At 41.7% G+C, this 26,397-nt stretch overlaps 1 protein-coding gene across 4 annotated transcripts in view; it reads left to right on the top strand.

Moving 5' to 3' along the window:
* Nucleotides 1-25,710, top strand: part of FRMD4B (FERM domain containing 4B) — a 324,080-nt gene extending 298,370 nt beyond the window's left edge. For all 4 annotated transcript variants that reach the window (XM_059390138.1, XM_059390139.1, XM_059390137.1 and 1 more), the window contains 12 exons: nt 1,420-1,496; nt 2,774-2,912; nt 3,389-3,530; nt 4,519-4,652; nt 4,750-4,869; nt 6,407-6,635; nt 9,570-9,626; nt 11,388-11,535; nt 14,509-14,628; nt 15,715-16,526; nt 19,563-19,701; nt 23,966-25,710. In XM_059390138.1, coding sequence (XP_059246121.1) covers nt 1,420-1,496; nt 2,774-2,912; nt 3,389-3,530; nt 4,519-4,652; nt 4,750-4,869; nt 6,407-6,635; nt 9,570-9,626; nt 11,388-11,535; nt 14,509-14,628; nt 15,715-16,526; nt 19,563-19,701; nt 23,966-24,074 — 2,226 coding nt within the window. In that variant the 3' untranslated portion in view covers nt 24,075-25,710. The remainder of the gene's footprint in view (nt 1-1,419; nt 1,497-2,773; nt 2,913-3,388; nt 3,531-4,518; nt 4,653-4,749; nt 4,870-6,406; nt 6,636-9,569; nt 9,627-11,387; nt 11,536-14,508; nt 14,629-15,714; nt 16,527-19,562; nt 19,702-23,965) is intronic.
* Nucleotides 25,711-26,397: the final 687 nt, after the last annotated feature.

Genomic DNA, 26,397 nt, shown 5'->3' with positions numbered 1-26,397 from the left:
TTTTCCTTCACAATTCTGCCCCATTTTTGGAATCTCTGGATGAAAAGAAATGAAAGCATCCCGTCTACAGACATTTTAGGAAATGGGTATGTAGCTTTAAGCTTTCACTAGTTAAACTCTTTCCACCTGGGTGATTGCTGTGGTTACACTGACTGCATGTTCGGACCACGAAGGGCTGTGTCCTTAGCATGGGCGGGTTTCTCTGTGTTTGGGGCCCGAGGGTCCACTTTGAACACTTTTGTCTCCCAGTTACGCGTGCACACGGACGTTAAGTTCATGCTGTTCCTTTATGTGACGTTCACATGTTCATAAAAAAGTCTTGGCTCCTGTACTTCGGGACATGGTTGTGCTTTGCAATTATACAAATCACATTCTCCCCTGAGATTCTCTGAGCATAATTTCAAACTCCGGCCAAAGTCTACTAATCATCAATAGTGGGACAAGTTCCAAGTTGAGAGAAAAAGCTGAGGCTCAGGCTAGTACAAGGGGGTTGGGAACAAACACAGAAAATTCAGCAGGGCACTCTGTCTCGTGAATGGGCTGCCTTTTAGAAATTATTTGATCTTCAAATGCACATTGCTAGCTAACTTCTGTTTCTCCCAACCAATTGGCAAGGGACACCGAGTGCAGCATTAGAATATCAGCGGTGGGAATGTAAAAGTCCGTTGACAAAGATTGGAGGCTCTAGCAGAAACCAAGAGGGCAACCGCATATTTACCCCCGTCCCAGCTCTGCTCCAGTTCCTGGTGCTGGGTTTCTGTTACATTTAGGGGAACTCTTTTAGGTGGGAAACTGGTGTCACAGAGAAGCACCCCTGCATGGGGTTCCGTTTTACTTTCACTTTGCATTCTTTTGAAATTTCATCCTGTGGTTCTACTGAAACATCCCTTCGATGACCATATTTCCATTTAAATATGAAATCAACATCTTTGATCAGAAGGCATGTGCTTACTGGAAACTGCGAGGATTTCCTAACTATTTTTTATTTAATTGAGTTAGAGGAAAAATAATATGCGTGTTCCCCACACTTGCCTGATTACTGTCAGAGAAAGGAATAGAATGGTTTCAGGTTGTTGGTTTGTAAAAGACGCACCATGTATTCGTGCTTTGCCTTAGTGTACCTTCTTGATTATTTGGTGATTAAGCTGAGTTCCAGATTTAGTAAAAATCAGCATTAATGGGGCGCCTGGGTGGCTTAGTGGGTTAAAGCCTCTGCATTCGGCTCAGGTCATGCTCCCAGGGTCCTGGGATCGAGCCCCGCATCGAGCTCTCTGCTCTGCAGGGAGCCTGCTTCCCCCTCTCTCTCTGCCTGCCTCTCTGCCTACTTGTGATCTCCATCTGTCAAATAAATAAAATATTTTTTTAAAAAATCAGCATTAATTAAGGTGGTGCGTCTGTTCTGTGTTCTCAATTTCTTAGTTATTCCAATGGAAACAGCTGGAGAACTTATATTTCCGTGAGAAGAAATTCGCCGTTGAAGTTCACGATCCACGGAGGTGAGGAGGACAGCCTTTTCTTTGTGTGGTCCCAGTGACTATCCCCGTAACAATGCTGCTGGGAACATTCATGTGCCAGGCTTTGTGCGGACATGTTTTCATTTCTCCGGGATAGACCTGGGAGGGGAATTGCTGGGTCAGTGGTAACTCTTTAACCTTTGGAGGAATTGCTACAGTTTTTCCACAGAACTGCCGCCATTTTGCATTCCCACCGACAGTGTATGTGGTTCCCTTTTCTCCACATCCTCCCTAACAGTTATCTGTAGTTGTGTTTTGTTGGTTTTTTAATAGTCATCCTGGTGGCATACAGTGATAGCCCATTTTGGTTTGGATTTGCATTTCCCTCATGACTAACGATGGCTAAGTGTCTTTTCATGTGCTCTTCGGCCACTTGGGTACCTTCTGTAGAGAAATACCTATTCAGAGTCCATGCTCATTTTTTAATTTGGTCTTCCTGGTCACTTTTAAAACAACAGTTGCCAAGTTATAGCCATGGATTGAAGTCAGGATTGGAGGCTCTCTGAGCTTGTCAGAGGAATTCATCATCAGTTTCCAGTGTTTGCCTTTCAGATATGTTTATGGATGCTTGGAGGTCAGAGGGATGGGGGAAACAGCTGTGACAAAAAGAGAACCAAGAGATAAGCCAAATTCCTACAAAGAACATTAGTACCCTTCTCCCTTTTTCCCCACAGCATCTGCCTACCGCCCCTTCTCCTCTTACCCTCTCCTCCTCTGACTATCTCTCATTCTCTTATCTGGTGCATAAGCAGGACACTGGACCAGTGTCAGACTTGTATATTTGCAGACCATATTATCTGTTCAGCCTCTGATGATGTCAGACCCGCCCAAGCCTACCTAGATCTGAAATGCTCTTTTACCTTGAGGAAGGTGTTGACACTGCCCTCTCAGTTGGGTTATCTTTGATACATGATCACCTTGATCCCTGACCTCTTGTGATGTGTGAAGTAGAAGGAATGCAACGATGCTACTTTTAAGTAGAAGTTTTTAGTACAGCCCCTAATTTGAGTACTTCTGATCATTTGGGGTATGTGTACATGCATTTTTGAACATGCCAGTTTTACCAAAAAAGAGATTATCCAGGTGCAGTAGGTTTCTTCTTAAAAGGAGAAAAGCAAATCTTGGCTCCTGTCGGCATCAGAGTGTGGCAGCCAGAAAACAATTAAAAAGATACTTCATGGTCACATTCCTCAGTGGGTACATTTTGTGGTGTGCTGGGCCAGAGGTGAATGAATTGAATATTTTCCTTAATCTTTCAGGATTTCTGTGTCAAGAAGAACCTTTGGGCAAAGTGGCCTCTTTGTGCAAACGTGGTATGCAAATCCTTCCCTCATCAAGTCCATCTGGGTAATGGCGATTAGTCAGCATCAGTTTTACTTGGACCGGAAGCAAAGCAAAGTAAGTCACTGGAGCATTTCTATAGGAACAGACTTCCCTCCCTCATTTGCTTTCTGTTTCAAGATAAGCTTTCTCAGAAAAGATGCAAGCACGTGGGTTTCTGTTCTTTGAGTTTTTGCTTTTTAAACTTTCTGACCAACTGTTTTTAATTTTTCTTACATTTAAAACAGGGGCGGTATATAGCCTGATCTAGGAGTTGTAAGACGTGCCAACTTTTCGGCACGTGTGTACATGGACACAGGTGGCATTCTAAAGTTAATGACTGAACTATATACCATGAGAGAGAGTCATGCATATTTAAACTTTGTCAATGTAAAGCCTAAGTCTTATTTTTTTTTTCTTCTGAAGTGTCACTTGGGCATGTAAAAATTCTAAATTGTCCTCTGTGTTACTTATTCCATAGTAACTTAATCATCTTATTCATTGAAAATAGGTTCAGTTGAGTGAATTCTGTTTCCATGTGGTATACCTCTTAGGCAAAAATTCCTTCAGCCAGGAGTTTAGACGATATCGCAATGGATTTGACTGAGACAGGAACACCGAGGGTCTCCAAAATGGTGACGCTGGAGGCAAAAAGTCAGTTCATCATGGCGAGCAATGGCAGTTTAATCTCCTCAGGTAACGTTTTTGGAAAGTACCAGTGATCTTTACTTTTCACTTTGGTCATAAACTACGTTGGGGGCTGATAAACCACTTTTATCATTTCTATTAACAACAGGACAGAAAAGCAGCTGGCTGAACATGGCTGACTTGTTCCTTTGGTTTTTGAGTCCCTGCTGAAACTTGCTATCTCGCCACTTGAAAGGCCCATTATTTGGGGGGAATGAATAAGCCTGTCAAAACCTGCAACATGTAGCATCGACCAAAGTTTTAAGAAGTGGAAGGAAAGTTAAATTATAAATAGCTTGTATGAACAACACTAGTTACAAGGATAGTGAACGCCTCAGGATTAACATGAAAAGACACTTTCTCCTCATCTGTTCTATCAAGTTCTTCTTCTCCCAATATTTAGTTTTTGATGCAGACAGTTGTCTAGTGCTCTACTTAATATATAGTCAAATGTGACCACAAGCATCTAACCTCATCCCAACCCCACCTCCCAGTGTGACTGCTTCCCTGAAGTCTTTCCTCGGTAGAAACTCTGCAGTCTCTTATCACTGAGTATGCCTAACTTCACTCAAATGAATTCTCCCCATCTAAATCCTATTGTCAGCTCTTAATCTGAGGCACAGTACGTTCCTTTGCCTCGCTTGCCTGCTTTCTACCAGGACATTCTAAACAACTATCTCCAGGAACATGTTACCTTCTCTCCTGCTCAAAAATGAAATTCTTCCTTGGGTGTGTCTGAAACATTAAACATTTTATCATTGCTTCTAAAATGACTGAGCCAAAATACAGAGGGTATATATAATTACCAGGCTGCATTGGATGCCCAGAAGCATGAGAAAATGTTCTCCAGTTTCCTTTTATTATGTTCGGAAACAAGGAGAAAAGAAATAAATTATTATTTAATAGCAGGCCAGCCTTAAAAGTCCTTTGTCCTTTAAAAAAGGAAGGAAACATGCCTTGTATAAACCTTCCCTGGCCTCCCTTCCAATCTCTCCAGGTTCTCAAGACTCAGAAGTTAGCGAGGAGCAAAAGAGAGAGAAAATCCTGGAGCTCAAGAAGAAGGAAAAGCTCTTGCAGGAAAAGCTCCTGAAAAAAGTCGAGGAGCTTAAGAAGATCTGTTTGCGGGAGGCTGTGAGTGTCTTCTGCTTTGGGGGGGACTCGTCACACTGTGTCTGACAATCTGGCGGGTGTCACTTACCCCGTCTCGGTTCTCTGTCCTGTTTTATAGGAGCTCACCGGCAAAATGCCAAAGGAATATCCGCTGAACATAGGTGAGAAACCTCCTCAGGTCAGAAGGCGTGTAGGCACTGCGTTCAAACTGGATGGCAGCCTGCTGCCGAGTGAAGAGGTAGGAGCACCAAAGCTGAGCATTTCTATTAACAACAAGACAGAAAAGCAGCCGGCTGAACACGGCTGACTTGTTTCTTTGGTTTTTGAGTCCCTGCTGAACTTGCTATCTCGCCACTTGAAAGTGATACAGTGGACCGAACTGAATTCTTCCTTTCATGCACGGTCCAATTATGGTTGATTCTGTCTCACTATTTTACTCCTCCCAGGCATAGAGAGCGTTAAACAAACCCCAAATGTTTATAAACTGAGTACCTTGACCGTAAGAATGAAGAACTCCAGCATTAGACGCTTCCACGTAAAACCAAGAAACCTTTGACAAATACGTTTGCCCTTTCTGGTGTGTCATTTTTCAGATCTCAGTTCCTCATCCATAAAATGAGGGTCATCCTCATTCATCCTGCTAACAGATACAGGGTGTCATAAATGACATAGTACATGGGCAGCATTCAGGTATAATAAAGTTCTAGTAGAGGGTGAACTTTCTCATTTGCATGTCATCAGATCGTAGGGCCCTACTCCTGTTTCTTGCCCAGATTTAGCCATCATGGCTGTAGAAAATGATAGCAGTTTCCATCCATAATAGAGTGAGGTTTGCAAATTTTTTAAAAGGTGTCTTTACTTATTTTAGAGAGAGCACCTGCATGAGCAGGGGGAGGGGCAGAGAGACAGGGAGAGAATCTCATACAGACTCCTCGCTGAGCACGGAGCCCGACCCAGGACTCCGTCCCATGACCCTGAGACTGTGACCTGAGCCAAAATCAAGAGTCAGACTCTCAACTGACTGAGCCACCCAGGCACCCCTGAGCTCTGAAACTTATTGAGTATACCACTCCTGAGCTAAGCAGTGCACACATATTATCTCATTTAAACTTTGCCATATTTTTACAAGGTAGATATTTTCTCTCCATTTGAAATGGAGATGCAGAATGAAAAAAAAAAAAAAAAAACCAGTAGCACTAAGAAATTAAGCATGTTGGGGCGCCTGGGTGGCTCAGTGGGTTAAAGCCTCTACCTTCGGCTCAGGTCATGATCCCAGGGTCCTGGGATTTAGCCCTGCATCAGGCTCTCTGCTCAGGAGGGAGCCTGCTTCCCCTTCTCTCTATGCCTGCCTCTGCCTACTTGTGATCTTTGTCTGTTGAATAAATAAATAAAATCTTTAAAAAACAAAAAAAATTAAGCATGTTTCCAGGGTCACTCAAGAGGGAACCACCAGAAAGAGAAATCAAACTCAAATGTATCTGTCTCTAAAGCTAAGCATATAAATACAACTTTCTGTGTCTGTGAATCTTGGCTTAGGAATAGGAATCTCTCCTTGAAAAATATAATTGTCACCTGACCCACTAAATGAAGGAAAGGCCATTCCCTTCTTTAAAAGGAAAACAGATTAGTGAGAAGTATAAGTAAGTGGATGAGGGAGGTCTTGTCTTCTAGAAAAGTGTTGGAAGACGCCTGTGCAGTCAACTTAGGAAGGTTTTATTCTCAAAGAGCATCTGATCTGAGAATGTACAAGAACTGGTATCATTGTCTAAATGCAGGATCCTGCTTTGCAAGACCTGGAGAGCAATTTCCTAATACAGCAAAAGCTAGTCGAAGCTGCGAAGAAACTTGCCAACGAGCCAGACCTTTGTAAAACCGTGAAGAAAAAACGAAAGCAAGATTACACGGAGGCAGTGAAAAGGCTTCAGGAGATTGAAAACGCGATAAATGAATATCGAATCAGATGTGGAAAGAAGCCCAGCCAGAAAGCCACAGTTATTTTACCAGGTTCGTAATAAGTAAGGTTTTTCCGGTCACATATGATGGTAGTAGCATTTCCAAGTTCATTGGGTGAGAGATACAAGAAAGGACTGGTTTAAAAGTAAGTTTCTTAGGGTGAAAATGGTTTGGGATGTCAGTCTTGCAAGTGTGTAAACATGGTTTTCACGGACATTCTCACTATGGTAATACTACACTATTGCGTTGCTTTCATTTGCAGGATGAAGGCACATTCGTAGCAATATTGGTTGATAATCACCTTTTACTGGCCTCACTCGTTGCAGGAAATCGAGCTGGCAGCACAGAGTAGTAAAGAGAGCTGGGCCTACCCAGCCGTTTCTCAAAGGGTTTTAATGCAGGGACATACATTTGTTGAAGGGCCTATCCAACATTTGTGAAAAGAGCTCTTACAGTTCCTGTCAATTGTGGAAGCTATTTAAAGCTCGGGACAAATGTTGTGATAGAACATGAAATGCAGAAAGCAGAGTATTAAATCATAATCACAACATGACCCCGACATCATGTGAAGATGGACCTTCAACAACTGGTTGGAAAATATTTCAAAATGCTAGTAGTTGTGGTATTTCAAATAACTTGTTTTTCTTCTATTTTCAAAATTCTCAACATTATATCCTTAAGACTTTCATAATCAGAAAACAAAGTACACTGAAAATCTCATTTAAGTCCATTTCAGGTTCACTTGGCCTTACTTTATCAGCATGGTTTGCAGCCTTGATCGCTGGTTGAAATATGATTAGATTTCCTTTATCCCAAGACTGTTTTTTTCACATTTAAACATCTGTGAAATTTGAATAATTTTACACTCGATGGCGTGTTACAATGGGCAATACTTTTTCTTGTTTTACTGAGACATAAAATAATTGTGTCAGATTGGATGAAATGTGGTGACTAGGTTTGGCGTATACTCGGATTTGGGGAGGTCTGGTTTATAAAGCAGAGATACGGCGTTTTGGAAAGGGATGAACACTTGTTCATCCGCTACAGCTGGAGAATTTAGGATGGCTCTGAATCCAAATGAGACGTCCAGTTGGCTTTGGAGGTGGTTCTGTTCTGGACCTACGGAGATGGGTGATTAGCGATGTACTTAACTTTCATAACCATTTGTTGTGGCCCATTCATCTGCAAACTGTGCAGGATTCAAGTGATCTCCTTTACAATGAGTGACATTTGGGCAGCAAATGGTGCCATGGTTGAAGATATATGGGGTTGATTTTTTTTTTAAGTGTGCCTGACAGCTGACTACACTGGCACCTTGCCTTCAGACTCTGTCTACTGTGTGTACAGTGAAGAGATCGTCTGCCTGGCTCTGGTGGAGATTGCCACTTGAGATCAGATGGGGGAGATTTCCTTCATGATGGCGTCGAAGCCTACCTTACCAGGACCTGACCCTGGGTGTGGAATGATTTACCAAGGCAGATGTGCACATCTGTGTTGCCTCCTGTTGCTACATACATTTTTTTTTTTTTTTTTTTTAACATTGGATGGGTAGCACTAATACTCAGGAGCGTTACGGGTATTTCCAACCCCCAGAATGCTATGTCTAGGTAATAAAAGCAATAACTATAGCTAATACTTATTAAGCATTTGTCCTGTACAAGGAGGTGGGCTAAGAGCTTGACATCCATTATCTTAATCACCTTAGCACTGCATACTAGGTACTATTCTTCTTTGCATTTTAGTTGAGCCAAGTGAGGCCAAGAGGGATGAAGTCATTTGTCCAAGGTCTCACAGCTAGTAAGTGTCAAAACCAAGATGGGAACCCAGGTCTGTCTAATTCAGGGGTTCTCAACCAAGAGCAGTTTTGCACCCCCAGGGGATGTTTGGCAATATCCTCAGACATTTTTGGTTGCCGAAACGGGGCGTGGCGGTGCTGCTGTTTGACAGCGGTTGGAGGCTGAAGATCCTACAATGCAAAGGACAGCTCGCCCCAGCAAAGATGATCCAGTCCAAAATGTCAGTAGTGCCACATGAGAAACCCGGCTCTAACTGAAATGCTCGTGCACCACCAAGTGTTCACCTATTAAGAAAAGGCCCTTGTCTTCAGGGAGGGGTCGAAAAATAATTTATACTAACAACAGTTATTTTCAACCCTCATTTTCAAATGAGGGTTCAAGTCTATTTCTCATTTATGACATGAATGGCATGATTTTTCTTTCCAGTGTGTTGGTCGTAAGCCCTCAATGTCTAAGGTAAAGTTTTCATGCTATGTAGAAGCTAGATTGAAAACTAATTGAAAACAAAAACTGCGTTGAAATCAGTTCCATTTCTCTTAAAGATTTTATTTGTTTGTTTATTTATTTAGAGAGCGCATGAGTGGGGGAGGGGCAGAGAGTGAGGGAGAGAGAATCTCAAGCAGACTCTGCTGAGAGTGGAGCCCAGTGTGGGTGTTGATCTCACGACCCTGGGACTCCCAATACCTGAGCTAAAATCAGCAGTCAGATGCTTAACTGACTGAGCCACCCAAGAGCCCCTAACTCTGTTCCATTTTAGGAAAAAGTCCAGTGATGGGGCACCTGGGTGGCTCAGTCATTAAGCATCTGCCTTTGGCTCAGGTCATGATCCCGGGGTCGTGGGATCAAGTCCCACATCGGGCTCCCTGCTCAGCGGAAAGCCTGCTTCCCCCCCCCCCACCCCCACTCGCCCTGCTTCTGTTCTCTCTCTTGCTGTCTCTCTCTCTGTGTCAAATAAAGAAATAAAATCTGAAAAAAATAAAAATAGTCCAGTATCATATTTGTACAATTCTAAGATGTTTATATCTTTACTAGTAAATGATTCCATTCTTGTTAATTATTCTTAATGCACTATAATTATTTATACTTACTAAATAAAAATAAGATGCACTGTATTGAGAATTGCTTTATGAAATCCACTGTAGGTGTATAAATGCCTGGTTATTCTAAAGGCACTTACTTTTATTCACAGAAGACATAATCCCATCGGAGAGCAGCTCCTTGTCTGACACTACCACCTATGATGATTGTGAGTAGCTCTTTTTTTTCATTTTCAAATGTCATATGTTCTGAAATATTAAGACAATTTCTTGAAGTAAAGCCTATGTGTTATTCTTTTGGTAAAAGTAGAATGAACTAACTTAACATCTATACAGAATAGTTGGGGAAGGGAGATTATGATGAGCTTCTACTGAGGTTAAATCAGCATTAAACACAGTACCATACAGACCACTTGAATTTAGGAAATCAGAATACTATTATGCAACTGAGTCAGTCTCTCAGTAAGGGTTTGTGAGGCTCTGTAGAATTTTTTAAATTAGCATTCTTAGTTATTTACTTATTTTTTTTTTTTTTTACTTTTAAGTAGGCTACCCACCCAAGGTGGGGCTTAAATTCAGGACCCTGAGATCAAGAGTCATATGCTTTACTGACTGAGCCAGCCAGGCACCCCTCTGTAGGATTTTTTTTAAATGTTCTCTCTTGAAGTAATAACAGGTTCACGGGGAGTTGTATTCAGAACCTTTCATGCAACTTTCCCAATGATGAATCTTCTATATTTGGAGTCTTATCTCAAACTGTGAAATATAGTGTAGACTTTGATTATCCTTGTGTTCTGGATGGCTAAGAGTTTATTTTCCTTGGGAAGAAATTGGGTTACATGTCATTGTATTGGTTTCATAGAGGAAGGCCACATGTTTTGATGGCCTGTGTTTGTTCAGCACATTTGATGGTGGAATGGATTTCATATCGAGTGGGAAAGTGCTTCCTTGTAATCCCTGGTGCTTAAGCAGAGGAGTGACTGTCTAGAGATGATTTAAAGAATTCTGGGAAGCCACTAACCCATACGGCTTTATCTCCCCCACCCTCATCCCACCCCAAATTTGATGGTGCATGAAACTCCACCACTCCAAAATTTTTCCTTTGAGCTGAAGCTGGGTCGTGTTTTCCATTCCTCTTTGAAAATGCAGATGTCAGCAGGAGACATAACAAGTCTCTGATGACTCAGCATACATCAGTTATATCACTTTCAATGACAGGATGAGCCCCTGGTCAGCCAGCGAGGCCTAAGAGCTTGAAAGGTGAACAGAAGTGATCCAAGCCAGCTGTACCAGCCAACTTGCTTTTGGCCCTATACACACTGGGGGTTTTCTTTAATATAATTCTAGAAAAACTATAGTATCACCCATTCTACCAGAATGATTTCTCTGCTCAGAGAATATAATTATTGCTTTTATTACCTACTAAACTGGGAAAAGTTGGATCAGGCCCACAAGAGAACATTTGACCCTTGAACAATGTGGGGGTTAGGTGTGGTCCCATTCCCGGTGGTTGAAAATCCAAGTATAACTTTGACTACCCCAAAACATAACTAGTTACAGCCTAGTTTTGGCAGAAGCCTTATCATTAACTTAAACAATTAACACATATTTGTATGTTAAATGTATTATATATATATACTGTATTCCTACAGTCAAGTAAGCTAGAGAGGAGAAAATGTTATTAAGAAAATCATAAGGAAGAGAAAATGCATTTACTATACTTTACTATATCAGAAAAAAAAAATCTGTGTGTAAGTGGACCCATGCAGTCCAAACCTGTGTTGTCCAAGGGTCAGCTGTATTCAGTAATTTCTGTTTTCTAGTGTATAAAGTATAAAATAAATGTCCTAAAATAATACACTTCTAAAAACATCAGATCTTCTGATTTGCTTTTTGGAGGGCTGGAAAGGTATTTATTAACTTATTTATTTACCTACTTACTGATTCATTCATTCATTTACTTATTATAGCCAATGACACCTTCACTCTCGCTGGGCAGCGACCAAGTTCAGTACCTCATTCTCCAAGAATTCTTCCCCCCAAGTCTCTCGGTATTGAGCGAATCCATTTCAGAAAGTCATCCGTCAATGAACAGTTTGCGGAGACCAGGCAGTCCAGGTGAGAAATCCCATCTTCAGGGAGGCAGATGCCTCACAGCCGTGAGACCTTTCCTCCGAAATAGTCGACCCTTTGGGGCATTACCCTTTTACCCTTTCAGAAGGGGTTATCCTGCAAAACCAAAGCATAGAAACTCACCCCGTTATTTGTTGTTGACAACAAGCACATTTCTAAGAGTTCTTTTCAAAGCATTTGGCACTTTCCTATATTTTAAAGTCTGTTGGATTTATGTTAGGTTCCAGGGGCATTACTTATAATCTGGATTTGGATATAACATCTGAAGTTCCATTTCAAAACCCATGCTCTCAGGAAATGGACATTAAATACCACACTATCAGTGTGAGTGACAGAAATGACTTCCACTCTTTCCAAAGGAAATGAGACTTTCACTCATTTTGAATCTGTAACATAGATAATGTGACTTTTCTTCTCGAATATCTCAGATAAATATTATCCAGGCAATAACACCAGTATTTTAAAAAGATGACAGACCAGGGATTCTCAGAATTTGGCTGCATGGATTAATACTACTTAAAAAAAAAAAAAAAAAAAAAAGGGACCCAAGATAAATTACCAAATGTTTACTCTGCCTAATCAGAATGTTCACATAAATAATACCACAAGTTCATTGAAAAAAAGACATGTAAATATCAAAAATACAGCCATTGTCATAATAATAATAATAATAAATGAAGTTAACATTTATTGAATGCTTACTGTATGTCAGACACTGTTCAAAGTATTTTAATACATATTAATGAATTTAACCTGTAGTGTGACAACTGTCATTACCATTTACAGGTAAGTACACTGAGGACCAGAAAGCTTGAATAACCTGTTGGGTTCCTGTAAATGTTGGAATCAGGATTTGAACCTATGTAGCCTGACTCCAAAGCCTATGGAGTGATTTTTTTTTTTTTAAATATTTTATTTATTTATTTGACAGAGAGAAATCACAAGTAGATGGAGAGGCAGGCAGAGAGAGAGAGAGAGGGAAGCGGGCTCTCTGCTCAGCAGGGAGCCCGATGCGGGACTCGATCCCAGGACCCTGAGATCATGACCTGAGCCGAAGGCAGCGGCTTAACCCACTGAGCCACCCAGGCGCCCCGCCTATGGAGTGATTTTAACCAATATGTCACACTGCATCTCAGTGAAGGGGGAAATTAGTCTTAAAATAAAGGTAGATTATTTAGATTAAATAATTCTTCACTTAAGAAAATAGCACCATGCTGTATTTCTCCTTTGTCAAAGACCATATCAGGCCCAGCTATTAGATTAGCCTTTAGAACTGTTGCCTAAACAATAGAAATCCAAGTGTCTAGAGCTGTGCCAGCCAGTGCAATTAAAAGTAAATAAAATTAAAAATTCACTTCTGAGTCATGCTAGCCACATTTCAAGTGCTAGTGGGTGCACATGTGGGCTAATGGCTATAATATTGGCATAGATATAGCGTATTTCCTTCGTTGGACAGCTCTGGACAAATGTATTTATTATATCAGGGGAAACAAAGCTATTGAAGCAAAAGGAAGACCTATGACCAGAAATCATTATCTTCAAAATTACTATACCTACTTCCTTAATAGCTTAAGATGGGTTTGGTCATTGATCCCGCAATTTCACTTAGAGGAATTTTTCCTGTTGTATTAATTAACTACAGGATGCTCATCCCGGTACTGTTGATGCTAGTGACAAATTGAAAACAACCCAAATGCTCAACTAGTGAGTTGTTCAAATGATTTATAAATCCTTACAGTAGAATGCTCTACTGTCATTAAAATAACATTGTGGATGAATAGTAACCAACACAAAACTTTAGATACAGTTTTTTTAATGTGAGTTTTGAAAGAGAGTATAGAGTAAGATAGTATTTTGTTGTTGTTAAAACTGTAAATACCTATAAGTATGGTTAGTGAAAAATATCTGAAAATAGTCAGTGTTGACTGGCTGTCTCTGAGGTTTCTGATGATAGATATTTAAGTTTTTCTTTTTAACCTGTACTTTTCAAAATTTTCTGCGGTGAACTTGACATGCTTTTGTGATAACTAAAAATGTAATCAGAGTCACCTTTCATTAAAGAATGAACTTTAGATTGTGTTCTCACTGTGCTGTGTAGCCAACAAAGTGATTTAAAGATGTTACCTTCTAATCCACGGCCCGCAGACAAAAACCCACTGGCTGGGTTCATCCTGCAACTTATTTTTATATGGCCCACGAGCTCAGAATGGTTTTTACATTTTTAAATAGTTGGAGGGGAAGTCAAAAGCAGTAGTATTTTTTTTTTAAGATTTTATTTATTTATTTGACAGATGGAGATCACAAGTAGGCAGAGAGGCAGGCAGAGAGAGAGAGGAAGGGAAACAGGTTCCCTGCTGAGCAGAGAGCTCGATGTGGGGCTCGATCCCAGGACCCTGGGATCATGACCTGAGCCGAAGGCATAGGCTTTAACCCACTGAGCCACCCAGGCACCCCCAAAAGCAGTAGTATTGCGGGACATGAAAATTATACGATATTTGACTTTCGGTGTCCACAGTCAAGCCCTTTTGGCTCACAGCCATCCCCATTCATGTACACGTTGTCTACACTGCTTTTGTCCCTCAGGGGCACAAGAGAGCGGTCAGGACAGGGACATCTGGCCTGCAAGGCCAAAAATATTTACTCTTAGACTCTTACAGAAAAAGGCTTTGCTGCCCTTGCTCTAGTTGCTTTCAATCCCTTTTATTCAGTACATTCTTCTTTTTTTAAAAAAAGGTTTTGTTTTTTTTTTTTCCTTCATCCTTATGACTAGAGAGATCCCTTGTGTTTCCCCCCAAACTCACCCAGGACATACAAGGATACTAAATCACAAAGACACCCTGCCCCGTTTTCTTCAATGCTCCTTTCCTTCACTTCCACTAAGTTTCAAATTGGCTGTTGACGAGTTGGCCAGAGATGCTAGGAGGCTCATCATCTCCCACGTTCTTCTTCCCATCACAGGGAAATGCTGTCGACCCACAGCAGCCCTTACAAAACCCTGGAGCGGCGGCCCCCCGGCGGACGGAGCATGCCCACCACTCCCGTTCTGACCCGAAATGCCTACAGCAGCAGCCACTTGGAGTAAGAGCGCTTCGTTCCAGTGACTTTGACATTGTTGATTTTGCTTTACTTTGTTGGTTTTGCTCTGCTTTGTTTTGCGTTTTAATCATTTTAAGGGACTCAATGCAGCGGGACTGGTTACAGATCCACATTTTCTACTTAACAGTTCAGTGACACTGGCAAAGAAAATGTACTGAAAAATAGGCTTTGTGCGGGTAGATAGGAGATTTTTTTGTGCGTGTGCCTTAGTTTTCCCAGCCAGACATCGCTGTTTGTTATTCGGTGGCGAGGATGAGGATAATGACACAAGCCAACACTTTGAAGCATTTAGGGAAGGTTTCGCTAGCTCTTTTATAAGCCTGATATTTTTTAAAAAAATTTTTTAAGGTTTTATTTATTTATTTCTCAGAGAGAGAGAGAATGCAAGCAGGGCGAGTGGCAGGCAGAGGGAGAAGCAGGCTCCCCACTTAGCAGGGAGCCCAGTGTGGGGCTCGATCCCAGGACCCTGGGATCATGACCTGAGCCAAAGGCAGACACTTTACTGACTGAGCCCCGCAGGTGCACCATATGCCTGATATTATTCAGTACACATGACAAGCCGAACTGCAGATCTCAGATCCTGTTTTACCTCCTTGTTTTAGGGATGAGGATCAAGAGAGGTTCAGAGTCTTACCCAAGACTCCCCCCAGATAAGTCTGCTGTCAGAGCCAGGCTCTCCCCCGAGCAGTGCTCCCTCTGCCCTAGTCTGTGTCTCCTTCACTCCTGTTGGAAGAGAGGAACCTCCAAAGACGCTTGGGCTTTTTTTTTTTTTTAGGCTTTGATGCAGCTTGCGCATCATCCGTTCTCTTTCCCGCTCTTGAGTAAGGCTTTGAATCGCACAGTGGTTAGAACCTGGTTCTCTTCTCCTTCTGACGATGACACAGTGCACCTGTGTGGCAGCCGATGGGTTATATGAAAAATGTGTCCTCTCGTGCAGTCAGCTTTGGAAACCTTGAGTCTTACTGCAGTTCAGGGTGATGAAATCCTTCACCGCCATGATCATGTGTTTCATTTCAGTCCGTCCTTTCTTTCTTCCTCTGTTACAAACTGGCCTCTCTCCTCCCACAGACCCGAATCTTCAGCCCAGCACTGCCGCCAGCGCAGCGGAAGCCTCGAGTCTCAGTCCCACCTGCTGTCTGAGATGGACAGCGATAAGCCATTTTTCTCCCTCTCCAAATCCCAAAGAAGCAGTAGTACGGAAATCCTGGACGACGGGTCCTCCTACACCAGCCAGTCAAGCACGGAGTATTACTGCGTGACGCCCGTCGCCGGCCCCTATTACACTACCCAGACTCTGGACACTCGTGCCAGGGGCCGGAGAAGGTCCAAGAAACAGAATGTTTCGACTTCAAATTCAGGAAGCATGCCCAACCTAGCACAAAAGGATAGTTTGAGGAATGGCGTCTACACAAAGAGCCAGGAGCAACCTTCTTCTAGTTACTATATTGCTGGGTACACACCCTATGCAGAGTGTGATCTTTATTACAGCGGCGGCTACGTCTATGAGAACGACACGGAGGGACAGTACAGCGTTAATCCTTCCTACCGTTCGTCAGCCCACTATGGATACGAGCGCCAGCGCGACTACAGCAGATCCTTTCATGAGGATGAGGTCGACCATGTGCCCCATAACCCATATGCAACTCTCCGGCTGCCTAGGAAGGCTGCTGCCAAGTCGGAGCACATCACCAAAAACATCCACAAGGCCTTAGTTGCAGAGCACCTGCGTGGCTGGTACCAGCGGGCCTCTGGACAAAAGGACCAGGGGCACAGCCCACAGACTAGCTTTGACTCAGACAGGGGATCGCAGAGGTGCTTGGGGTTTGCAGGGCTGCAAGTACCCTGTTCTCCCAGCAGCCGAACATCCTCCTACTCTTCCGGTAAGAACGCTGCAGACGCTCTTGGTCCCTGCATCAAATTTACCTCCTCTCCCCTGCCCATGCTGCCCCCAAACCACTCCCCTCAGGGAATCATAGGACCAGTCCCCAAGGTTGTGACCCTGGTACCATTCCATGGGACCATAGTAAGAATCGCCAACTTAAAAATAGTTCTTCTCTTCGTCTTTCCAAAGAACATAGTCCGCGGTGCTCGCTTCGGCAGACTATACACTAAAAGTAGAACACAGTCCATGGGAGTCCACTATAGCAATTGGTAGATTCCAATGCAACAAGCGTTCATTGAGCACCTACTCTCTCCTGCCCTGAGTGAGGGGCTTTCAAATAGCATATCTTTTCCACATGTCATAAAAGTGTGCAGGTCCCTGATGTCTGACTTGTTCAAAAAGTAGAGTAAACACATCAGGTAAACAGAAAACATTAGGACTATGCATCCTTCCCTGTTCACCACCAGGAACTTGATCCTCTAAGGGCAGTTGGTTTTGAAAGTTCGGATGGCCATGTGAGGCTCCTAGCAATTGTGATGGGAGCCAGCAATTTGTAAGCCCTCTTTCTGGTACTGTTCTGCGTGCTTCTAGTACCTTGACTCAATTCAGTAAGTTGTCATATATACTCTACGTTAGGGTTGATGTAAGGGATTTTCAAAGATAATTTTGGTTAGAGAGGTTCCCTCACACACAGACTTTGGCCCCTCACTCCACTAAAATCCATGGCAGGCTTACTGTTTACCCCTCACCAACTACAGAAATAAGAGGAAAGAGCAGTCTTTGGGTCGGGTTTCATTGATTCAGCAAACAAGCAGGCATATCCTGGATGCTGAGGAGCCAATGTTGACCTTGAGGAGTTTCTGGCTTTGAGGAGCGCACAGTCTAGTCAGCAGCCAGAGGAATGTATACACATTAAGCAATTTTTAGGCTCTAAAATGAATGAGTTCTTGAACTCATGTGTTCTTCCCCTCTTTCAGGCATGACCCCTTTAGTAAGACACAGCACAGGGACTCCCAAATCATTGCATAAGAATCGATGAAGACTGTGCCTTTAAAAATTTCCCAAGTTTGTTGACCAGAGGCATTGCCATGGAGATTTCTGTTTGGGTTTACAGTCTCTTCTTTTGTGGAGGACTTTGGACTTCCGCTAGAACTTTCCCATTTATTACCACATCAAATATATGAAAAGGTTCCTCCTCCTGGTTAGTTATGGCTCTTATCTAGGGAACACCTTTCTTCCCCCTCCAAGTTCAGGGCACAGCATGAGAATCTTTCAGAAAACAAACACTGGGAGGGTGTTAGAAGGAGCCAACAAGGAGGGCTAAGATGCATATGGACGGTCATGAGGGCACAGGGCTGGGTGATGCCATCTTAAGGAGGGAGGCTGGCGAGGAGCAGGTGTATACCTCGGAAACCACAGTGTTACTGGTGGTTGACCCAGTGTCTGGGGCAAAGGTGAGAAAGGACTTAGTGCTTCCTGAGTCACACTCAGGAGGGGCCTGGCAGGTAGCTGGAGAATTTGGCCCCACAGACCAAAAGGCATTCCACATTAAAGAATTAAAGGGATGGAATTAGAGCTCCTCGAGAAAATTCCCTTTCAGCATTTTCCTCATTCCTGTCAACATTTCGTAGCTACGAAAATGTACGACAACAGGCATGCGCCAGGGAGCGTTTCCTGTTATCTGCCAAAGTAGTCGGGGGTTTTGTAGTTCTTGCAGCCATCTAAAGACTCTCTTGGTGACTCCGTTTTGGTGGTAGTGACAGCCACCATCAGCTTCCCCTGGGCCACGCCGCATGCTCGGTGCCTAACTGCCCCATCCCATCTAATGTGTGCCACAGATTGTGAGCGCTGTTGTTAGGTCTGTTATCGCTGTCCTCATCTAGCTGTGAAGGCGGTTCTATTTAGAGAGTGGAAATGACCCTGGCCAAGCCCCAGAGCTCGTAAGTGCTTGAGTGGGAATTCCCTCCCAGCTCTGACACCTTAACCACCAAGCTTCACAGCCTCTGACTCAGAGTTATGAAACATTCTTAGAAACTCAAAGTGAGGGAATTACATCTTTGAGTCAAAAACCTCATGGCATCCGGGGCCACAGATGAGTTTTGAAAGGCGTCTGCCGTGCACTGGTCACGAGGGCTTTGTGGGTGTGAGAGAGAAGAGGAGGAAGGTGGCCGCCAAGAACAGGAAATGGAGGGTGACCAGAAGCATCCATGAGCGGTGCTGGTCTTGGACCGGCTTGGCGTTGTGGTCACCTGCATCCCGGGCATGGGGCAGAACTGATTTTTAGAGAGAGGACAACAAACACTCCATGATGAGACATTCACTGGGCTTTGGTCCCAAACTGTGCCCTTGTCTTGTTCTAGTTCAGTCCCTCAGTAGAACTAATTCCTTCCTGTACTACTTATACTCTCTCCCCTTTCCACCACACACACTTACTTTTAAGGGAAAAATTTTGCGTTGATCCTGCTAGCAGCTGGTTGCCTTGGGCCAAGGAACAAGTCATATCCCAACAGGTCAACTTGTGGAGTGCTTTTCCTCCAAAGGCCTCTGAGAAACTCAAACTGGTCATCTTATCTTTACAAATAAAGCCTTATCTGTCCAGCCACCCTAGCCAGAATGGAGAGACTCTCTCCATATATGAGAATGTTTTTTTGACTTGTCTTGTAGGTTATTTTTTACAGCCTGCCTTTCAATTAACGTTATTCCCTTTAATAACATCAATAGTTGTCATTTGGGGGTGTTTACTCTATACCAGCCACAGAGCTAAACATTCTCCTATATAACCTTATTTAATCCTGTTAACATCCCTATATGGGGTATATTTGCATTATTATCCCCACTTTACAGGTAAAGAAACTGGGACTTAAAGAGAATAAACTATTTGCCCAAGGTCACATGGCCAGTGACTAAACTAGAATAAGATAAAACATTGGCTTTTATCTGCACATGGGTGATTATAATGTACATCTAAATGGCCTAAATAGCCTTTGCTTTGAATATTCGCACTAATTTTGTCTCTTTCCCTTTTTATTTCTAGTATCTTCTACAAATGCTTCTGGGAACTGGAGGACCCAGATAGCAGTAGGGCTATCCGACTACGACTACGAGACCCCGGCACATTCTTCCTACACCAGCTGCTATGGCAACATCTATAATCCTTTGCCCTCTCCAGGCAGGTGAGAAAGCAATGCTCCAAAATTCTAGTAGCCTCTTCCTGGTCAAATAATTGAGGAATTCTATTCTATTTTATGAAAACTCAAAGATCACCAGACTATAGCCTACGGGCCAAAAGCAGCTGCCACCTGTTTTTGTAAATTAAGTTTTATTGGAAAACGGCCATGTTTATTCATGTACATTTTATCTGTGGCTGTTTGTGTACTGTGAGGGCAGAGTGGAGTAGCGACAGAGCCTTCATGGCCAACAAAGCCAAAAACATCTGGCGTTTTAAGAAAAGGTTTGTTGCCGCCTCATCTAGAATGTTGAAATTTGACTTCGTTCCATAGTCTTCAGTAAGGTCTTAAATTCAGTATCTGATGGGTTTTTTTTGAATTGCAGTACTTTAAATGGGATTACTGATATACCCATTTAAGACTCTCCTGGAACCTTGGAGAAAAAATACCTCTGCTCTACTCCAGAAAAGGCTGTTCACATCAACATTCCTCGTAGACAGTTGGTGGGCTTGATTTCAGTGAACATTTGCTACAGACACAGCCAGCTGTCCTGTTTGTAATTGTGGTTCTTTGTAAACATCGGGAGGAAACATACAAGAACAATTTGTTAAAATGTGATTTTTAAAAAAGAGGGCTAACTCCGCATTACAGGTTTTTCACTTATTTGTAGATGCAGGAATTAAGTTTGAAGAGATCTTTTCTCCCTGTCACTTTTCACAGAATATAATGCACACCCATCATGCTGAGAAATAGAGCATTTTGTTTTGCTTTGTTTTTAAAGGGTTGTTGTTTTTTTTAAGATTTTATTTATGTATGACAGATGGAGATCACACTTAGGCAGAGAGGCAGGCAGAGAGAAAGAGAGGAAGGGAAGCAGACTCCCTGCTGAGCAGAGAGCCTGATGCAATGCCGGGCTCAACCCCAGGACCCTGGGATCATGACCTGAGCCAAAGGCAGAGGCTTCAACCCACTGAGCCACCCAGGTGCCCCAAGCATTTTGTTTTTATATAATTTTGCTCTAGGTCAAATTGCTTCAGGCATAGGGAGACTTTCACAGACAATAACTTGTCAAAGTGTCTATCCTGGTGAATTTGAGAGGCTAATTTCTTTTCTTTTTTTTACTTCAATTTTTTATTTCGATTCTAGTTGGTTAACCTGTATGGTAAAATTGGTTTCAGGAGTAGAAGCCAGTGACCCATCACTTACGTACATCACCCAGTGCTCATCACAAGTGACCTCCGTAATCCCTATCACCCGTCTAGCCCGCCCCCACCCACCTCCCCCATCAACCCTCAGTTTGTTCTCTATAATCAAGAGTCTCATATGGTTTGCCTCCCTCTCTCTCTCTTTTATTTTTTTCCCTTCCACTGTGTTCATCTGTTTTGTTTCTTAAATTCCACACATGAGTGAAATCATAATTTCTTAATAAAGTACTCCATGTTACAAACGATTTGGAGGTATTCAATCCCCTAAACCTTATTTTTCTTCTCCTTGTTCAAGGAGAGTTTTTCTTGGCTTGAACCATTAGGCCAATTGTCTCAACTCAACAAAGGGTGTGCTCAAAATAGAATTTTAGTGAAAATATACCTCAGGGGACTTCAGATAGCTTGGGTTTCTGTAAATAATGCTGCAAATGAGTTAGGAGCAAAAACTAAAATGTCTTTGGCCCAAAACTGGAGCTGCACTTTTTCAAGCCAGTTCTCATCATTCTGTATGATTCATCTGCAAATAGTTTCCCCCATTTGTAATAGTTCGACTTTCCTTTTCACGGACTGCGTGAGAAACAGTACCAAAGCACATAAGACAGTTTGAAAATCTTTAACACCACTTTCACTGGACTCAGGAAGTAGTAAACATTTTTAGAGAAAATCTGTTTTTACCAAGTATGCCTGTCTATCTCAGAGAGCCAGCCCAAGATGGCTTGACATGGAGTCTGGTGTCGGGGGTGGGGGGTAATCTACAGGAAATTAGAAACTATTTAAAGATCCCTATTGTGTGTGCTCACATGCACATCGTATGAGCTCATTGTGGAAAAATTAGGAAAATAAAAAGGGATAAATAAGTAGGAAATCTTCTGCCATCTAGAGATGGTAGCCATTAGCATTTTGACACATTCCTCCATTTTCCAGTATCCCTTTTTACATGTTCATAATGACCATGACCTTAATGATAACTTTATGTTCAGTTGTACACCTGTCATTGTCTATGTACTTCTGCATTCCAATTTTATACTTCATATCACAATATAAACATGTTCCCATATTTTTTTAAAACTCTTTAAACCTTATTTTATGTTTTCCACATGACATTACACTCAGTAAATCTACCATACTTCACTTAACAGTTCCCATGTTTTGAATTTGAATGGTTCTTAGATTTTCTCATTTTTTTATTGTAATGTTGCTGTTAATGTCTTTGGGTAAATATGTGTCCGAATTCCAGATTATTGCCTTAGGATACATTCTAGTGAGTAGAAATAATGGATTAAATTGAAAAGTGTATTTTTTTTAAGCCCTTGCTTTCCAGAAAGATTTGCCAATTTACCCTCCCAGCAACAGAGGTATGGGTGTGCTTGTTTCCATCTATTTGCCTATTAAGGATATATATATATATATATATATATATATATACCTCAGAGCAACCAATTTAACTTAACTTACTAACAAAGCAAGTATCACAACAGCCATCCATTTTTAGAAATTTGCTGTAAAATTGTTATTTTTGAGTAAAACATAATTTTTTAAAAGAAGAAATTGGGTTTCAAGTTAAAGATAAAAAAAAGAAAAACTTTAGCTCTGCCCTGAAGTTAAAGATTTAAATAATTTTTAAACAAAGCAAGTACATAGTATTTCAAGATCCTCTCCCACAGAGTGTCTGGCTCTTAACATTGACAGAAAGCTACACATTTTTACCAATAAAAATTTATTTCCAAGTATGCTGTGGCATAATTGTCAGTGGCAGAGACTTTCTAAAATCATAAATGGCAACATCTCTTATGCTCCCTAGAATATAATACAGTCAGATTCTTGGCTCTATGCTGCAAGTGTGTTTTCAAATAACACTTTCCCCACCTTGGCTTCCTGTTTTCCATTTCCCATTTTCTTCCTAATCTAACTCTCCCTCTACTAGGCAACGCCGAGGGCTTCTGTCGCAGAGAATGGTTGTGTCTCCCGAAATGAGATCAGTTTTCAGTTCTCTTTTGCTCAGTGTAGCCAGCTGTAGTAAGTAGAGCCCTCAGTGCGATCGTCTCCATCTTGCCCTGGTAGCAGGAGTCTGCCTTGTTCTGGCTGGTGTGTGAAGCTGTGGAAATCCGACTTTGTGTTTAGAGTAGAGGAAAACACTGAATACCTGATTTCATGTAGTATTCCTTTCCTCAGCTCTCCTCCCGGTGACTTTTTAACCAATCTGACTAAAGAAATTTACAATGAAAAGAAACCTACTAACTCTCTAACCTGTTCTAAGTGACTGCTGCAGGAATGAGGTCTTGCTTATTGGAATGGTTTGTGTGACAGGATGCCTTCCTTTGGCTATGCCATCCAAGTATGCCTATGGTTTTTGTATGCGATGTTATTTCCCATTTATGCTCAGCCCATGGACCCTAGGGGTGTAAGGTTTGTCCCTGGGTGCCCTGCCTGCCACTAAATATATTCCTTTGTCCCTGAGGAAAGCATCTAGTATATTCCCTTAATGTGAAGAAAATTTAAAATGTGGCTGTCAAAAATACTTTTTAAAAAGTTAAAAAGACGACTTTCACACAGAGAGGAAATGGGCATGTATCAAAGATTTCTTTAACTCATTAATGAGAGAACTAACAGAATGGGAAAGCTGCTTCCCAGAGAATTCAAAAGACTGAATTCAATCCAATGAAAGATAAGATGTTGGAATAAGATTACTAAATAAGATTAAAAAACCAGTTAATGACCTACAGGGCAATAAAACTATAACCATAATCTTTTTATGGTAGACCAAAGTTATCTGTACTACTTCCCAACAAAAAAGAAAGAAAAAAAAATACGAGTTAACCTGTAACTTACCACAATCTGGATCCTAATCTGTGGTTAAAAATAAGTGAGACAAAGGAATATCTCCCTAGAGAATCAAATACACCTTGCATGGGCCTTTTTGACAATGCACCAATAGGATAAGGAAAGAACATGCCATCATCCTTTGCCTTGACAGTGCTTTCTACTAATTCTTTGAGTAGAGTCTTCTTTCTACTCTGGTAATAAAAATGACCACAAGTAATAACTCTCCTGGTTTCCTTTACTAGACAGTACCCAGAGATCAGCACAGAGGGAAGCCGGTCAGAGGACAGCCTGGAGAGCAGGGAGCAGAGGCTGTTCTGGCATGAAGATTCGAAGCCTGGAACGTTAGTCTGAACTGCCGTCGGACCTCTTGGCCAAGCGCTGCGTCCTCACACTAGTGTGCCTTGCAAAATGTGTTGTCTTCCTAGAAAGCTGTTCGGCTCTAGAAAGCTAAAGGCATCCAAGGTCCAAGAGAGGACTTACTGGCCCTGGAAGGGAGTCCCCCACGGAGGCTGAGCCTGCCTGTGCTGGGTCCCTGAACGACTTGCCTTCCCCCCTTCGGGGCACTCACCCAACAGAGCCAGGTGGAACTGTGGCCAAGGGAGGACTCAGCCTCGATCGGTAGCAAGCACTTTTTAAGGGAATAAAAGTTGTTGAAGGCAAACCGCAAAACTGTGACCAGTGCGTTCAGGGTCTCCAGTAGGAAGGAAGGATGGGAAATTGCAGAGCACAATTCAGAATGATGAGAAAAGGGAAAGCAGAAGCTCCTTAGTCATTACTCACCTTCAGAAAGTTTGGGTTTGTGAGCCGGCGAGGAGTCACTTGCTCTCTCTACCCGCATCTGAACCATTTAGACAGTATTGGAAAATTACTTGAAGAGAAGCTGGATTCTCATGAAGTTTGGAATGAGTTGTAAATGTTTCTAGGATATTATAAAGAGTGATGGTTTTCATAAGCCCCGTAAAATGGGTTCTGGAGAGACTTATTGCTGTAGCATCCTGTAATATAACTTTATGGTAGCAGATTGGGAAAAACAAAGCAGCCCACTGAATAATTGACAAACTCTGCTTGGAGAATATTCTAAGGTACAATATTATTGGGTCCCTTTTTTCTTTCTGTACAGTGGCCTGATGGGTTCTATTATTCAGGCTGGTGACTCTCCCATTTGGCTGCCATTGGAAATGGCAGACCTGTTATGGAAAGTTTTTCTAATCCAGAGTTTGAAAAAGTACTTTAAGGTAATACAGAAAGAACCCAAAACAAAATGAAATGAAAAAAAAAAAAAAAAAAAAAGCCACAGCATTGTTGATGAATTGCGTGCCTTAAAATGGTGAACATTAGAAAAGTAAGTGTATTGTCCAGATTCCGCAGGCGGGGGGGGTTCTAAGTCACCAAATGACAAAAACAAGATTAGTCATTAAAAAAAACAAAAACAGAAAAAAACTCCAAGCTGCAGTAGATTTAATTATGAGGCTAAAACTACCTCATACTTTACTCCGAAGAACTAATTAGCTATGGTTTATTGTAGTGTGTTTTTTACAAAAACAAAAGACAAAACAAAACAAAAAACAAATATTTCCGTATTCTAGATTGCTCTTTTTTGTCATCTTCACTCTGCTTCAATATTCCATAAAAGGTGCTCCCTTCCCCCCTTTTATACAGGTTTCATGTTCATATTGTGAATAGAGAAGTTTCTGAACAACTTTTTTGGAACATTTTCTATCTATATTCCAAAGCATGTAATATATACATAAAGATGATTTGTTAAACTGGTCCTTAGTCATTTGTATCATTAAATATGAAGTTTGGGGGAAAAATTTGGAACAAACAAGAAGACATGCAAAAAAAACAAGTTATTCCTTTTTGCATATTTGTATAGCCTTCTAGAAACAGAAATACCCTTTTGCATATTCTTTTACTGTTCTGACTTTTTAAGACCTATTATTTTTTTTACATAGGTCAATAAAAACTGAAGGTGTGCTACTGAAAATGTTTACGTCTTCTTCCATTACATTCAGGGTTCAAAGCAGTTTAAAGTGCTCTACGTCAAGTAATCATGTTGGACAAGATGGCAGATTTTCAGTTATTAGTATTATGATATTCTATTGATGCCAAAATGCACATTTTTTCATATTTACATCTTTGAAATCAGGATACATCTTTTGATGGATGGCATGCTCTCAGTGAATTGGCAGTGTTTTTTTCTTTCTTAGTGCTCCATAAAATAATGCTGTGTCTCACAATAAAGTTGTCTTAGAATTGATGAAATACGGTAGTTTATTGCCTCACTGAGGATGACAGATGTGGATTTTTAGGCTTCCTAATCTCACGAATGTTGTTTATTTGTAACAAGTCATTCATCCTAGTTTTGCCGACTGCCAACCAGGTCTTTTAAATTCAAGAAAATGTTTCATCTGACATCTATTTATCCTGCACAATGGGGACAAGGGAACAGGAAATGAAATGTACGAAGACCTTCATATTTCTCTGCAAGTATCTCAGATGGAAATAACCTTCTGTTCAAGAAAGGGGATGCTCAGAATTACAAATACACTTCAAAAGAGCACATGGAACTTGGCTCCCAAATGGTTAAAAAAAAAGATACAGAAATGGAGTGGCCCTGCTGTATGATTTTTTTCCCCCTATTTTTTTTATGAAAACCTCTCTCCAGCACCTT

This window comes from Mustela nigripes, chromosome 2 (assembly GCF_022355385.1).
Source record: "Mustela nigripes isolate SB6536 chromosome 2, MUSNIG.SB6536, whole genome shotgun sequence".
Lineage (NCBI taxonomy): Eukaryota > Metazoa > Chordata > Mammalia > Carnivora > Mustelidae > Mustela > Mustela nigripes.
Note: the sequence above shows the minus strand (reverse complement) of the source record. Positions and strands in the feature narration are given on the sequence as shown.